Source organism: Coffea arabica, chromosome 10e, assembly GCF_036785885.1.
Source record: "Coffea arabica cultivar ET-39 chromosome 10e, Coffea Arabica ET-39 HiFi, whole genome shotgun sequence".
Classification (NCBI taxonomy): Eukaryota; Viridiplantae; Streptophyta; class Magnoliopsida; order Gentianales; family Rubiaceae; genus Coffea; species Coffea arabica.
The window spans coordinates 41,855,786-41,872,416 of NC_092328.1; the positions used below are offsets into that span (position 1 = coordinate 41,855,786).

Below are 16,631 nucleotides of genomic sequence, written 5' to 3' on the forward strand. Positions count from 1 at the left end.
ATATCAAATCTCTCAACTCTCAAAATCAATATTATCCTTTATTTATTCGAATTCTATTAATCAAACCAATTTTACTATATTTATTTATCAATAAATCAATCCAATATATCAATACTCTAACCACTCTTCCAACTCCATTATCATACAAAATACTATAAATCTATACTATTAAATAAATCTTTCATTACCCTAATATATTTAATAATGGACACCCCGCGGAAGCCGCGGGGCACCAAGCCTAGTTATCAAATTAAAAAGAAAAGAAAATTAATAACAAGTCCCCAAAATTTCCCCAATCGATCTTTTATTAATCGCGCTCTTTTGACTGATTTCCTAACAAATTAAAAAGAAAAGAAAATTAATAACAGCCATTCTACTGTCTAGTCTCCCCGCTAAATCCCCAAGTAAAACCCTTCTCTTTACCCTTTTTCGCCCCATTTCTTGAATCCCTCTTTTCAAATCCCTAGCTTTTTAATTCTAGTTCCTCATCCTTCAGCTTATCCGGTTCACTTTCTGTTGATTTTATTTGTATATAGATACTGAGGGAGTATATATTAGCGGCGACAATGGCAAAGGAGAAGCAGGAGGAGGAGGAGAAAGCGAACATGGAGGCTCGTATACTGGGCAGTCTTCAATCCCGCCTTCAGCATTTCAGAGACAACGCTTCGTACATCTCTCTTTCTCTGCATATATTTATTCGTTGAAACTCGTAGAAACGCATCAGAAACTAATTCTTTGTCAAGCATCTTGCTTGCTGTAGACTGTGATGTTCAAGAAAATAAAAGGGTTTCTTTTATTTAGCGCTTATCGTTACTCGAATTCATCAAATATGCTAGCTGGTTCTTGTACTGTTACTTGAAGTAAAAAGGGTCTCTCTCTCTCTCTAATGATATGCTGTGTCATTTTTTGTTGACATAATTGTTTGTATTAGGAGGACTTTTGGGTTGTCAGAATTTAGTATTAATCTCATTAGGCGTTTAGTTAGAAATTTTTGCTTGATTATTCTGTTGTTTTTGTAAATGTAGTTCCTTAACTCTGGCGGGTATTCGGAGGATTTTAGAGGAAGACTTGGGGTTTGAGAAATATGCATTGGATGTGCATAAGAGTTTCATAAAGCAGTTCATTGAGAAGGTAAATCTATACTACCCTATTGGGGTGTAACCGGCAAACTGTTATCTGTTAACTATTCGTGCGTTATGCTGAACTGAATTTCATGGGAGGTTTGTAGCAATATTGGTTGGAAGCATTTTTATTTGCGTCTTTGAACTATTAGTGCGAATTTCATCAGTATGTCAAACGTCAATTTTCGGCTTTTCTAGTTTAGTTTATATTTATTTATTTTTCAGAGTTTACATGTATATTTGTTTAAGTCCACAAGGGTGGTCAGAGAGGAGAGGTGGTTGGTTTGGCTTATGGTTAATGATGAACTGCACCAAGAGTCTAAGAAAATGGGGACTCCAAGGTCCTAGTTGGCACTAACAAACAACCATTTGTGCATTCCGCTTTTTACCTCTATTGTCTGCTCTTGTTCCTACTTATTGAAATCCTTTCAGTCTATTCTGCGCATGGTTAATAGGTTTTAATTGTTCTCTTAATTTGCCTTGAATGTGTCCACCTCTTTCTTGCTCCCTATCTATATAACAACATAACCATACTCTTGCAGAATATAAAAATAGAATTACATCAAAAGTTTCTTGCTGCTTCCCTCCTAATAGCTGTTTTATTCTTCAAGTAGAGCTAGCTAAAAATACCCTTCTGCTCTCTTAGACGCAACAGTCTACACTAATCAATCCTTAGGGCAAATTCCGTATGCAATTGGCCAGTCTTTCCAGTGTTAATTACATCTTACCCATGTTATGTACGCATTGTAACTAGGGCCTCTAGTTTTTGCAAATGACTTTTGACCCCCTGTAAGTGACTCCTGTAAATGGAATAAACAAGAAACTGAAAAATGAGAAAATGACCTCTGTTTCAGATTAGACTAACTACCTTTTTTTTGTTGGGGCGGGGGGGTTGTGTTTGGGAGTGGGAAAAGGTAACAATGAAATAAAAGTATAAAGATAAACTCATTGAACCAAACCCTTAAAATCTTCTGCTTTTGTATCTATGTCATATATGTTACAAGTTTCTATTCTTGATGCAGAATCTTTGAGCCTTATTAAAATATCTATTGGGCCAAAGCTCTTTGACATTAATACCAACTGCAAAGGTAGTTTGTCGTTCAATTTGCTATCACACTTTGTTAGCACATGTAGTTACTTCTAAGATTTCTTGGTAACCTTAAGGGTGAAGATCTTTCTATTGAATGACCAAGGTGATGCAACCTAGGAATATACTTCATTGTGAAGTAAAATTGACTAGTGCATTACAATGTACACCATCTCTATAAAAGGAGACACAGCTTATTGTAGTAGAACTTTGACTGAATTAAGACTAGGTTTAGATTCCGTTTCTTCTAAGGAGTGATTCTTTACTTTTGCTACATGTGACCTAGCAAATTCCAAGTGTAAGACTATGTTTTCCTACTTTGCTACAATTGTGTAACTTCCTTTATTTAGAATTGTTTTCTTGGTTATTGCTAAAGTTGGATCTAAATATTCTAATTTGATGACTTGAATACTCTAAATACTAATAGTTGGACCCAGACGTCAATTGTCAAAATCCTAAAATTCCATTGGCAGATTTTTTTCATAAACTTGCTTGATTCCTACCTCCTTTGTAAGAGGATATACAAAAAACATTTTAAGCTACTGCATTCTCTTCAAAGTATGCTTGGCCCTATTATGACATCAATATTTCCACTTCCCCTACTCCGTGTTACATTGCCTTGAATATGGTGTTGAGAATGGGTATGCTCTAGGTGTCAAATCCATTAAATTTCTTAAATTAGGATGTGATGACTGTAACACAACTTGGGAATGGGTATTGGAGTATGTCCTGGATTCTTATTTGCGAGTAACATTTATGCAAATATGATGACATACAACTAGCTTTAAATGTTCTATGACTGATGTTTAAAAGTAAATTGGTATATTTTAAGTGTACAAAAAGAAGAGGTGCTTACAAGCCAAGGTAGCAAAAGAGATGCAGATATAGCCTTAATCAATATTAAATTCTAACTCTTGCATGGACAGTTGTTTCAAACCGTTGCACCCTTCTCTTTTTTTCTTTTTTTTTCCCTTTTGTTTTCATTGCATGTGACATGTGCAAAACTTCATATGGAAGTATCAGAAAGAGATTCCTGACAACCTGTGTCATGTCTGATCCAACAATGGTACTATGGGAAGGATAAGAGTGTATGTAACTTAGCTGACTCTCCTTCTTGATGTACTTCTCTCAAACTAAACAAAATGAGAGAGACAAAAAGAACTTCAAGCTAGAGCCAAAAAAAAAAGACCACCATGAAAAGAATAGATAGATAAAATTAAAAAGACTAGTAACCATATTAGCAACTTCATCTGCCTTGCTGCCCTCAGACTTTAATTGTTTTAATTGCTATTGAATGTGTTTTATTTATGTCAATTTGTATAAATTGAAAGTTGTTGAAGGATTTTGTTTGCTGTTAAAATGCTAGAATTTGAATGATGATGATGATTATGAGACCAAGAATTCAGATAGCCACACAGAAAAAGAAGCCAATTCATCTGTAGGAGAAGCGACAAAATCTCCTGAAAAAGAAGAGTTGGCTAGAACGAGCCCTAGTGATGAGGCAGAAAAGGAAGAAGACTCCCCAATAATGGGAGTTTTGACACCCAAAACTGAGATGGTTGACTCTCAAGGCATTGAAATTAGTGAGAGCATGTTAAAGAACGCCATTTGGGAAAGAGCAGATTATATTAGATCACAGTCTGAGTATGTATCTTTCTTAATAAGTGTATATGTATCCCATTCTGCACTAATTGCCAAATGGAGTATAGAAGTTAGTAGATTATTGTGCTGTACTCTGCACTTCTATTTCCTTTTTGTTGATTGATGTCAATGATGCACTTCCCTAGGAAACTTACTTTGGCTGGAGCTCGCCGGTTTTTGGAGGACGATCTCAAGCTTAGTAAAAATGCTCTTGACCCATTCAAAAAGATTATACGTGAGCAAATAGAAAAGGTACTGGTATCTTTTCAATGCCTCTCAATCTTTGTGCATTTTTGGGCTCCCCATTCACCGAATTCCTTCATTTTATAGGTTTTTGATGCTAATGATGTTTCAACATCAGCAATGAGTGCTAAGAGGAAAAGTTCTGGAAATCGTCAGAGTAAAGCTGCAGAAAGCACTAGTAGTGAAAGAAAATTGGGCTCTATAGACGATGACGATGATGATGAACAGCATAAAATGAAATCAAGTGGAAAAACCGTTCGAAGAGTTGAAGCTAAAAAACTTGACAGGGAAAAGAAACGTAAAAGACCTGAGAAGAAAATTGATGTTGCTGTCAAAAATCAGAGTAAGCTAGTGAAAAGGCATTCAGAGGAAAGCAGCGATGCTGACAATGAAGGAGATGTGTCTGATGATGGTGAATCTCAATCTGCCAAAAAATCTGTAAAGGTGGCTTCCCTCCTCTTTTATATGCATTTACTTCAATAATCTTGTGCTCTCAAATTTATAATTTTCATAATATCAAAAAATAATTTATTTGCAGAAGAAAGAAGCATCAACTCCTACATTTGGGAAACATGTTGAGCACCTAAAATCAGTAATTAAAGCTTGTGGAATGAGGTAGATATAATGTTTAGATTGAGATTAATTTCCATGTCTAGCTGAACTCTTAATGCTGTTACGAACTTCTGACAAACTTGAACTCCCCTCCTTCTTGGTCCCGCCACCCATCCAAACTAAAAAGCATTGCACCTACAGTTTATAAGAAAGCAAAGCAGGTACCTGATGGCAAACGTGAGGCTTTCTTGATAAAGGAATTGGAGGACATTCTCGCAAAAGAAGGGCTATCAAAAAATCCTTCTGAAAAAGGTGAAATTTTGTAGTTTTTTTCTTACTGACCTTGGTTATTATCTTGCATACGAGATTTCTTTGAAAGATCTTTTAAGGTATTTTGGCTGCAGAACTTGAACATGCAAAATCAGCTTTTTATGTTTGAAGTCATCAAGCATCATCATCACTGAATTTGTTGCAAAAGCACACCTTGAGGATGTAACATTAGATTGTGATTTGTATGTACCTACTAGTTTGCAACTTTGAATCTTTCTGTCAAGGAAAAACCAAGGAGAAGAGAGGGGGGGGGGGGATCACCTGTACGAGACTGAATGGCAGGGTTGAGTGTTGCAGGAAAGGTGAATATGTTGAAAACAGGGAGAAAGGGAGCTAGCTGCAGGTTGCGTTGGGTGGTTGTGTCAAGGAGGGGATAGTTGGAGGTTGCAAGAGTTGTGGGGAAAGTGAGTTTGACACCTGTGAGGAGCTGAGGACTTGAGGAAAGAGCAAAAACTACAAAAATGGGGAAAAAGTGGAAGATACATCATAGAGAAGGAAAAAAAATGAAAACTGAGAAAAGAGTGGCTCACTTGATTCTTTAATGATGGACGTATTGCCCCTAAACTTAGCAGAAAGAGGAAGGTTAATGAAGATGATTATCAGGATGACTGATATACTAAATTTTACAAGTTAGACGGTAAATTTGTTACAATAAATAGTGACTAGAAGAAAATTGCTGTAACAGTTGGACCTTTAAGGTCTTTTTCCTTATTTATTATGCTGACTTTTGTCTCTAGTTGATGACCTGCAAGCTACTCTAAATATAATTAGTGGATCTTTATATTTAACTTTCCAATTACACCGTTTGAATTTTGTTGCAGAAATCAAAGAAGTCAGAAAGAGAAAGGAAAGAGCAAAAGAGCTCGAGGGTATTGATCTTAGCAATATTATTACTAGTTCGCGAAGAAGGTCAGCCATGAGCTTTTTGCCTCCTCCTAAACCCCAAAAAAAAGAAAAAGGTCGAGATGATGCTGTCAGTACTGATAAGGACAAGGATGCTGTAAGTGATGACAATGAAAATGAAAAGCAAGAACAAGAAAAAGATGGTGATAATGCTGTTAGCACTGATAAGGACGAGGATGGTGGAAATGATGACAAGAAAAAAGAAAAGCAAGAACGAGAAGAAGACGAAGAAGTTGATGATGAAGAAGGAGAAGAAGATGGAGATGACAGTCAAAGCGAAGATTTTAACGGAGGTATGCGCAATTGGCTATATGAGATTCTTTTGTGTCTTTGGTGCTGAATGTAGCTCAATGACGTAATAGGTGGGGAGGTATTTTCATATTCCTCTAATTGTCAGATTTATAGTTTGGCTACGAATCTTTCAAAAAGCCCTTGCTATAATTGTTACTTGCTTATGTTGGAAATACTGCAATTTACTCTGGATGCAATAGATCAGGCTGCCAACAAGAGCAAAATAAGAAAAAAAATGTCCTGATGTTTGACATGGTAGAAAGTTTATGGTTTTCGAACAAAAGTGGAACTGTCATCTAAATACATGGTAAGTGCACTATAAGTTTGCACTTACCGTAAAAATGTTCTAATCTTAATCACCTGTAAGGAAACATGATAATTTATTGAAATGAGGGCCGTACTATATCCTTTTTGGGGAATGTACTGGATGACATACTTCTATATCTTTCTTCTATTATATACATGCAGTTGTGTTTAGAAGTCGAACCAGAATTAATATGCTTGTCTATTTTATAAAAACATGTATAGCAAAAGATTAGAACTAACTCCTTGGAGGTTTTTTAACTTGTTAGCTTTGGCACCCTGAAGTTGTGATGTTTTCGTTCCCACATGTTCTATTCCTGTGTGTTCTTAGCATGTTCACGTTCTTGGCTCCTAATGTGCAAAAATGTGGAAAATATTTGAGCGTCTCTGGTCCAATAATAATAAGAATAAACATTAAGTTCATATGGCAATGATTTAACAAGATAAGACCATTTGCGCATATGACTAGAAAAGACTTTCGGGAACTGCACGAGACATTAACCAAATTTGAAACAATACCATTTATTGATATGGTGTGTTGTATTTGCTACTTGCAGGTGATGAGGACAGCGATTGAATAGGCATTGTTTACCTGTATGTAACTCTGACAAGAGCTGAAGATTGTAGAATTAGGAGGATCAAGGGGAACAAACAATGGTTAATAGTTGTTCGTGGTAAGTTATGGCCAAGATTGGCCCGATATCCTTCTTTTATGTGCAGTTGTGATGTACTTGTGATATACAGTTATTCACAGAGAACATTAAGGCTCATCAAAGTGACGAAATCTAGACCAAGTTCAGTAGCTTGTACAACTTGTGCATTGTTCTTTACTATGTGTGAAATACTTTGCATCATTATTCAGAGCCATCCAACTGATGATTGGCCTTGCTCCTCTCCTTCACTCGGAGTATCCTATCTGCTCGTTAATGTTTGCTCTAAGTTAGTTTCAGGTTTCGCAACAGGTGACCTTTGATCGAGAGTTTAGATATCTGCTTTAGGATTTTTAAGTTTATCTTTCCAGTGTATTGGTCAAGAAATTTGTGTGTTGTTGAAGAGGGTATGTGGAAACGTGCTTGCTTTAGTTGGCTTCTTGTTAATGTGCTGGTGTATTTCTATGGTTCTTCATCCGGGGGGCTGTTGTCTATCTGCACGTGGGAAAGAGTGTTATTTTTTGGCAAGTCCGAGTTTGGCTCACAAAAAAATTGCTACAGTTTTTGGGCTTTGGGGCTTTTAGGTTCATATTCAATTTCCAATTATATTTGGGTTTGGGTCTTATTTTGGGCTCTGCTCAAGTTCAAAAATGATACATAAAATTTTTAAAATTCTTTAGTATATTATAAATTTACATTATTAATATGTAATTACGAGGAAAAATACACAAAGTATCCTTGTGGCTTGTTCGAAAGTTACGAAATCCCTCTAAGAACCTTCTCCTGCTTTGAACTAATGTGGAATGAAAATCATCTAAACTAATTGAGAATGGACTACATGCAAGTGTTGATGCTAATTTAATAGGGTAATTTGGTTATTTTACCTTTCTTTTCGTTTTGTCTTTCTTTCCTTTATTTCAAAATCATTTCCGTCCCAAATGAATTCGCAGGCCGCGGAATTGACGATAGACTAGCACCGTTACTTGTTGCCCTGGAGACCCTTTTTTTTAATATTTTTTTTAAACCGAGTTGCTCTGGAGACTTGGAAATGCTTTGAACTAATAGCATCTTTGAGGATGGAATGGATAAGTGTTATCAAGAAATACATAATAATTTATTGTAAACTATTTATAGAATATATATAACTTGAAGTGAAAGGTTAAATTTATTGATATATGTTGGTGCAATATACATCACTTATCGGCAAAGAGATAATTGGCCATATGGTACTGATAGGTACAATTTATAGCTTATCGGCAGACAATGTGATATTTCATTTGAGGCCAATCAATAATCAACATGGAGATAATTGGCTGTATCACAAAGAACTCATGAACTGTAGCAGGTGAAGGTGTAAATCGACACTCAAGAACATACCGGCCACTGTGCTTGCTCAAGGTTGAGAAAGCTGATAGGTGTGAGTGGTAAGGGTTGTAATAGAGATCGACGATGATGACCAATATATATACACTCATCAATACGTGCAAAGGCGTGCTGGCACATGTTCATCGACATAGCTACCAATACAGAAAGAGTCTGATAAGATCAATCAAGTACCTATAAAGAGCTGTCGAAGCTGTTGCCAGAGAAAGGATGTATGCATCGGCGAATGGCCCTACAAGTTAGGAAAGTGATGGTTACTTTTTTTTTTTTTTTCCGAAACGATAGGATATTTTCATTGCTTTAATGAGAAAGAGTACATATACGAGCAACGGCTCGAGAGAAGCTATACAAGAAAGTGTTCTAAGAACACTGAGGAAACAGTCTTTCCTCATCAACAATAACGCCTAAAGCATCATCACTTAGTTTTTTGCTAACTAACATATGTTCTTGTCTACACAAGTCAAAAGAGCACATGCAAAACAACCTCTGTAATTTAGAGATGTCTTCCAGTACTGTTGCCATCTTAATGTTCGCAGGGCTCTGCTGTTTGATTTGTCGCCACAGCTCCTTGTTACAGAACTTCAGCTTAACCTTACTCCAGTTTCGATGCACAGCTTTGCACAAGGCCAATTTCAGAGCTAGTGCATCATCTAGGACTTTGTTTCCCAGACTGATCTCATTCATTATCCACCCTGTCATTCTATTCCTTGCATATTCCTTAACTGTGACTCCTATCCCAACATTGTGCTGTCCTTTTTTCTTTGTTGTTTCTATTTCCATTATCACAGCTCCCTCGTTTGTATAGTTCTGATCTTGCAAATCTTGTCCAGAGACTGTTTCTTCTGAGCTCTTTCCACCTTTCGTGCCCTCTTCCTGCAGCTGTTCCATCCAATCCTTGTGTGCACTTGCTATTGTTTTGAAAGGTGTAACTATATCTGACTTCTCGAATTCCCTCTTATTTCTTCCTTTCCACACCTGCCACAGGATGTTAGCAGTTAAACCAATATGTTCCAACCCCTCTGGTCTATGCCTTGCTTCTGAAATCCTTAGCCACCATCTCTTGAAATTCCCTTGTTGATCCTTTGCCCCATCCCACTGAATAGGAGCTGCCTTCCAAATGTTCATCGAATGAGGACAGGTTAACAGGAGGTGTTCTACTGTTTCCTCTGAAGTTCCACAAATTGTACAAGTAGGATCACCCTGGCCCGTTCTCCTCTTCACAGCTTCCTTCACTGGCAGAGCTCCTTGAATGCATTTCCAAATGAAGAACTTGATCTTGTGCTTAATATTTAAATTCCACAGAGTGTTCCACATTTGAATAACTTGAGGGCTACCTTCTGCATAACTGGAGCTAGCTCCATCCGGGCTGCCCGTTTTTCTTTTTCTGTTTTGCTTCATCAGGAGATTGTAGCCCGAGTTGACAGTGTATTGCCCTCCCGCCTTTGGTTGCCAATAAAAGCTATCCTCCCTCTCTGAAAGACTCAAGGGATGGTTACATTATCCCTAAAATCCCTCTCGGAAAGTGATGGTTACATTATCCCTAAAATCCCATGATGGAATTAAGGTGAATGACGTGGACCATGAAACTGGTGAGTTCATCAGAAGAAACCATTCTTGGTTTTTGAGGAAATTTACCATTATAAATACCAGAAGATAACATTAGATTCACACAAGGGACAGCCTATGGAGATCAAGCTTCAAGACCCAGTTGAGGATGATAAAGGATTGGGGGAGATTCACGTCATCAAAAGTGTCAACGCTTCTAACAGAGTGGTCTTAACAAGACTAGACGATGCTATTACCAGGCATTTACAGAAAATTTGATTGTCTTCCTTTACTTTTATCTCCTAGAACTCATAGCTAGATTTAGGATTTCTCAAAGCTTTCTTATTTTCATGCAATCATCTCTTTCTACTTCAATGTTTTTAACCAAATCAATTTTAGGTCCCGTAAATTTCCTCGGTTATATATGAATTCTCTCCTATTCCAAGCAATCTTCACGAGTTTCACCAGCATACTCTATATTTTATAGTTTTTCGGCTTTAATTTACCTATCAGCTTTCATCATCAACATCTTTCTAATCGGTTACTCTTGACACGAATTTCAAGTCCTTGATACCATTCAAGACGAGACGATCAGTAATCGTCATAGAAGTCAGCATAATCAGCGCACTCTCATTTTCACTAAAATCAGTTAGTTCATAAGGTTTTTCTAGCATAAATCAGGTGGTACGCGATCGACAAAATGCTCATTGGTAACCGCTAGACCAAGAAAATGCTTTGGCACAATCCTTGAATTTTTTTTGCTACAGGTGGGATTTGAACCTCCACCTACAGCCCAAGTAAGATCTTAAGACCCTGTTTGGGCGGTAGGTGAAGGTTCAAATCCCACCTGCAGAAAAAAAAAATCCAAAAATTGTGTCAAAGCACACCCTTGATCTAATAAGGTCTGTGTACCTACTAGCCCCTAACACAAAGTCTCTTTAGGCTCTCCTTCCTTTATAATTTAGAATAAATAGGTTATCTAGTAGTTATCGCCTATAGGAAAAAAAAAATTGACAACATGCTCATTGGCAACAATTCGGAGGTCGAAAAAAATCAGTGCAAACAACCTTTCACTTGAATCGGTGCATGTCAACCTTGTAAGAATACAGGGGACATCATCTCAGTTTTGATTTTAAATTGCTTGTATCGACGGCCATGGAGACTAACATATGGATGGTTGTCTCGTGACGACCTTGCTTCTCTTGATAGTGGGACAAGAGCCCTTCCCCCTTTTGCATCTGCTATCTTCAACATTTCTTTCCAAGAGCAACATGATTACTCGAATATACAATGTGCTGAATTCTCCAAGACAAATTATGGGGTGAATGACTGTTAGGCTTGTGTTGATATTGATTACTAGGCTATTAGACCTAGTTCATTACTCTGTCCAAATACTTGAATCAATTGTGTGCTCATAATCACGTGAGAATATTGCACTTCGGAATTTCAGGCAAATAAGATCACAAGAATGGTTAATGATGAGAATTTACTTAATCATGGCAGACTAGTAGTTTTATTCCATGGATAGGTGATTTCTCTTGAAAATCAAATTTATGCCCCTAACAATTATATCTCCTTCCTGTAATAAATCCTTGGAGTTGGATTCAGTGAAATGTTGCTAGAATGAACAAATCCATGGGTGCAAATGAAACCAGAACAAATTGGAAAAGAATATTAGAAGAAAAAAAAACCATAAAAAATCAAGTAGTGTTTTCTCACACATGAATTACGTTACTATAAAAAATTTTCATGCCATATAGATGGAAAATGTGGAGGATGTAATCCCATGACTAATATAGGTGGAATTAATATGGGCTAAATCCATGTTGATACTGCCTCAAATACCCAAGAACTTCCATCTTTTTTTTTTAATCCCTGTTTATTCTTAATGCCCTGAATTTATTTTTTTTAACAATGTTTTATTTATTTTTATTTTTTTTGCTTTGTAAAAGCTCTATATTTCTCTTTATTCATTATGTATATGTTCCAAAGTAAATGTTTGTGTTGAATTTCACTCATCATTTTCCTTGTCTCATTGAATCCCAAAGATTAATATAGATGTTAATCTATAGGCTGATGTAAGGGAACCTATGCTAAACAATAAAAAAGAGTACAACTAAATTATAATTCATAAAAATTGGTAACTGTGTTTGGTGAGCTGACATGCTATTTTTACGCATTGTAAAGTAGTAAAGATTATCATGGAGAGCTTGTTGGGAAGTTGCAATGATCTACATGATTTCTTATATAGTAGCAACCATTAATATAGTAGCAATAGATATGCCAGGCCTGTCAATCAGGCCTAATGAGCCGGGCTTTGAGGAGTTCAAGCTCAACTCATTTAATTTGAAACATTTTCGGGTTTCGGGCTATGAGATTCGGGTTCATAAATGTAAAACTCATACTCAGCTCACATAATATTCGGGTTGTGAGCCTTAATCGGGCTTAGTCCAAGCTCACTTATTACCCCTTAATTTTCTTAATATAATTACTATAACTATTAAGTTGTAAAACTAATTTAACATTTACAAGACTATAATATTAAAACTAAACATGAACAAATAATAGTTCTTAAAAAGTATATAAACCAAAAAAAATTTCAACAATATTTATATTTAATTCGTTCAAAATGCATGAAAAATAGTAATAAAACATGCGATCATAAGCCAATACATCTTTAAAAGTTGCAACTTTTTTTATAATCTTGTGATTTAAATCCAAATATGCTTGATGATTTTTGTGTTTGTAGACTAAAAAGAAATCAACCAATATTATGCCAATACAAAAATTTACTCAACCAGTAAGAAAAGTTAGAGATTTAGTTATGCAATACTAATATTGGCTCTCAAGAAAGCTCATGAAAGAGTCTTTAGATGTATTTTTGTGTTTTGTAATTTATATATATATTTAGTATTTAGTAATAATATATTTGGATATATAATTATACATAATATCAAAATATAAATATTATATATATAGGTGATTAAAGGGCCGGGCCTATATCGGGTTTGAGCCTAATAAGGCCCAATCTCGGCTCATATTTAATTCGGGTCTAATTTTTAGGCTCAAACTCATACCGGCTCACTAAATAGTCGGGCTCATCGGGCTTTCTGTCGGGTCGAACGAGCCGAGTTCGGGCTGGCCCAACCCCATTGACAGTCCTTATTAGAATCAGTCTTGTTTTTTCCTTTTCTTATTGGACAAAATTACTACAAACTGCATGTACAGCCTCATTCTAAAATATTTAAAACGGTTTGTCTAATGGATGCCTTATGGTGATCATTAAGATATATTTCAGGTATTATATTTTTGAAAATATAAAATTAATTAAAAAGTATATAAATATAAAAGAAGATGATAATTGTTAGTATGTGTATATATATAGTAGGTTACGTGAATGCTAAGTGTGTTAATAGGTGTTCTTAGAAAAATTCTATTTGAAATATGGAGATACTTAACTTAACCAAATAGGTTCGGCCACTAATTAATAAGGCTTCTAGACTCGTAAAAGACAAAGCAAATAAGTTGGGTCCCATGGGATTTCCAATTTCCCAAGTAGTGCCTAGCTAAATCTTCTTTTTTCGGAATAACTGGATTTAGATTTAGCTCCCCATTTAGATTTAGGTCCCATCGTATAAATTTCAAGCCCGTCCCACCCAAATTACTTTTAGACATGAGTAGTTTTGTTAGGAATTGAGATCTTTTGTCACCATCATATATCTGCATATAAAGTTGGGGTCTCTTGCCATCATTAAGTACTCTACTAAGATTTGGGATCTCTTGTCATCATTAATAAGGAATGCAAATGAGTTGAATTCAATCGAGCTACTCGTGATCTTGTTCAGTTAAACCTCGAGATTGAGGATGTGTTTGATAAAATTGAAGTCTGAAATTTAAAATCTGAAATTTGAATCCATTAGGTTATTGAATTGTTAAGTATTAAATCTAACATATTTGAGAGTATATCATATTCAGTGATAAGTGAACATCACTTAAGTTCTGTTTGATAAAATTGAATTTGAATTCTGAAGTCTGAATTCTGAAATCTGAATACTAAAACAATTAATTTACTGAATTTTAAACACTGAAAAGATATATATGAATGTCTGAATTTTTATACAAACCTATTTATACTGTTTGATAAATATTTATAATTGAATGCTTAATAAGTTTAAGTTGACAATTTTGCCCTTATATTTTTTCATTCAAAAAAGAAATAGAACCTATGATTTAATTAGTTTAAAATTGTTAAGTATGAAAATGACAATATTTATTTTTAAATCAAATTAATATAAAAGATGCAATATATTTTATGAGGAATATGGAGAAGAAGTGAAAGTCATTAAAAAGGGAGAAAAGGTATACCGAAAACTGTTAGATAGAAAATATCATATTGTTTAATTAGATAAGAATTTTGAATATAATTAACAAACAAGGGTAGATTTGGTAGATAAGATAAGATAGTTGAAATAATTCTATTGATTCTTATCAGAATTAAGCATTCAGTTAGGATTTTTGTGTTGAAAAAAATACACACAAGTTCAGCACTGCTTAACAAGTTCAGCAGATGAATTTCCATTTATCAAACACTCAAAACATCTAATGTCTGAAAAAGTTCAGATTCAACACTTTTTTATATTATCAAATAGACCCTTAATTTTGAGAGTAAGTTTTGTCTAGAAAATTCAGTGTCACTTAATTAATTCAGATGTTCAATTTTTAGTTATCAAACGGTTTGAATATATTAAGATCTGAATCCATTAAATATAAGTACTGAATTAGGTTATCAAACAAAGTCTGAGTTCATGTTGACCTCAAGCTTGAGTTAAAGAATAGTCCTGACAAGTTTGAATTCAAATCTAATATGTGAGATTCAAAAACTCATTGAACTTAGTTCAATTCAATCATGCTGCAAATTTAAATTACATTTTTTATTTTTTATCTTTATTAGTCTCAAATTATATCTAATCCATTGTTTAAATTTATTTAGAATATTATTTGACATCATTTATACTCGATTAAGCTTCATTGAGCACAATTAAACTCAACTAAGGCCCTATTTGATAACTCAATTCAGCACTTAAATTTAATGGATTCAGATTTTAATATATTCTTGATGACATAAATTTAAAATTTTCAACCTAGCAATAAAAATGTATTTTTGAATTTTCAACCTTCATTTTTTTAATAACCTCCCTATTCTTGAGGAGAGATGGATTGAATAATTTAAAAATAAGAAGTATAAATGAGAGATCTAAAGTTTAAATCCTTTCACTTGTGCAAAAAAAAAATACATCGTATCCCTCCCTCATTGTGAGACCGGTAGGGGGAAGAACTTTATGGGGGACCGTAAATCAACCCCACTGGTTTTTGAATGTTGACCCTGACCAACACAATTCAGGCATTTTTGGTTCAGGCATTTTTGGTTCCTATTCGAGTAATTGGACTTCTACTTTCATGTCTCCGAACCACGGTTCATCACACTGTCTGCCTTTAGCATCGTTTATAGAAAGTACAGCATAGAGGAAAACCGCGACGAGGAGGACATCTTAGGTAATGTTTGGCAGCATTTTATTAATGTAGTGTTTCATTAAAAAGGCATGACATATGTTTTCATAACTTTATATGAAATTTTCAGGAAATTCAAACTTTTGAGGAGTACATTACCTGAAATTTGCTGGATAAACAATTTGCTTGTTCTCAATTGATTTTGATTTTGACAAAAGATGATTCTTGAAAAGCCAAAACTTAAGAAAAGTCGAAAACTAAAGAAAAGTAGTAGAGAATAAATTTTCTAGTGTCATGAACTAAGAACAGATCTAACCAATCAATTGAGAACAGGTTCATAGATAACTAAAAGGGATCTTTTAATTAATTTTTTGATATTTGTATTTAAGATTTACTAAAGCAATTGAATAATATTAATAATTAATAAATGAATTTATCTAGCCGATGAAGCCTTATTTTAATGACTAAAATTGATATCTCAAGAATTAAAGATTTTAAATTCAAATATCCTGTTTTTCCTCCCTACTTCTTAACTCTCACCTTTCCTTACTATTGTATTGGAAAAGAAAAATCTAACAATTGATTTGATTGTCCTAGTTAGCTTTTTTTGTTGTAAAAATGAAATTAAGTAAAGAAAAGTCTTAAATAGAAAAGAAGCCACAAATATGAGTATGTGCACTATGGATGGAAAAATGCATCACCCTTAAAGCCTTGTTAAAACAACCCTTAGCTAATTATAGGCACTTTATGTCCATCAATATAGTTATACTGCCTACATATAAAAATACTCCCGAAATGCACATTTGTCAAATTCTTCCCTTTTCTTACAAAGGAATGCCTAATTGGCCTTTTTTGAATTATCATTTTTTTTCAAAAAATTTTTTACGTGTTTTGCGAGCTCATTTTTAGTTACTTTTTTACCTCACATTTATTAAATTGGTACAATAAATTTTTTTTACAAAAACTTCAAAAATGGCAATCTAGATGGGCTCGATTCACTTTATAAATACATATAATTAGTACCAAAGAAAAGAATAATCTAAAAAAAAAAGAAAAGAATAAAGGCATTGCTCT

General features: G+C 34.6%; 1 protein-coding gene across 1 annotated transcript; it reads left to right on the forward strand.

Annotated features, from left to right (window-relative positions):
• The first annotated feature begins 271 nt into the window (after positions 1-271).
• On the forward strand, positions 272-7,283 carry LOC113712799 (uncharacterized). The gene is made up of 10 exons (XM_027236381.2): positions 272-404; positions 537-667; positions 1,026-1,131; positions 3,575-3,852; positions 3,996-4,101; positions 4,180-4,536; positions 4,631-4,707; positions 4,832-4,956; positions 5,796-6,170; positions 7,029-7,283. Exons 2-10 carry the CDS (start codon positions 567-569, stop codon positions 7,046-7,048), a joined length of 1,545 nt encoding a protein of 514 aa, XP_027092182.1. The 5' UTR covers positions 272-404; positions 537-566; the 3' UTR covers positions 7,049-7,283.
• The last annotated feature ends 9,348 nt before the right edge of the window (positions 7,284-16,631 follow it).

Coding starts and splice junctions, on each gene's coding strand:
- LOC113712799 (XM_027236381.2), top strand. CDS start 567: ATGGCAAAGGAGAAGCAGGAGGAGGAGGAGAAAGCGAACATGGAGGCT. Junction 668..1,025: donor CATTTCAGAGACAACGCTTC/GTACATCTCTCT, acceptor TTGTAAATGTAG/TTCCTTAACTCTGGCGGGTA. Junction 1,132..3,574: donor TAAAGCAGTTCATTGAGAAG/GTAAATCTATAC, acceptor TTAAAATGCTAG/AATTTGAATGATGATGATGA.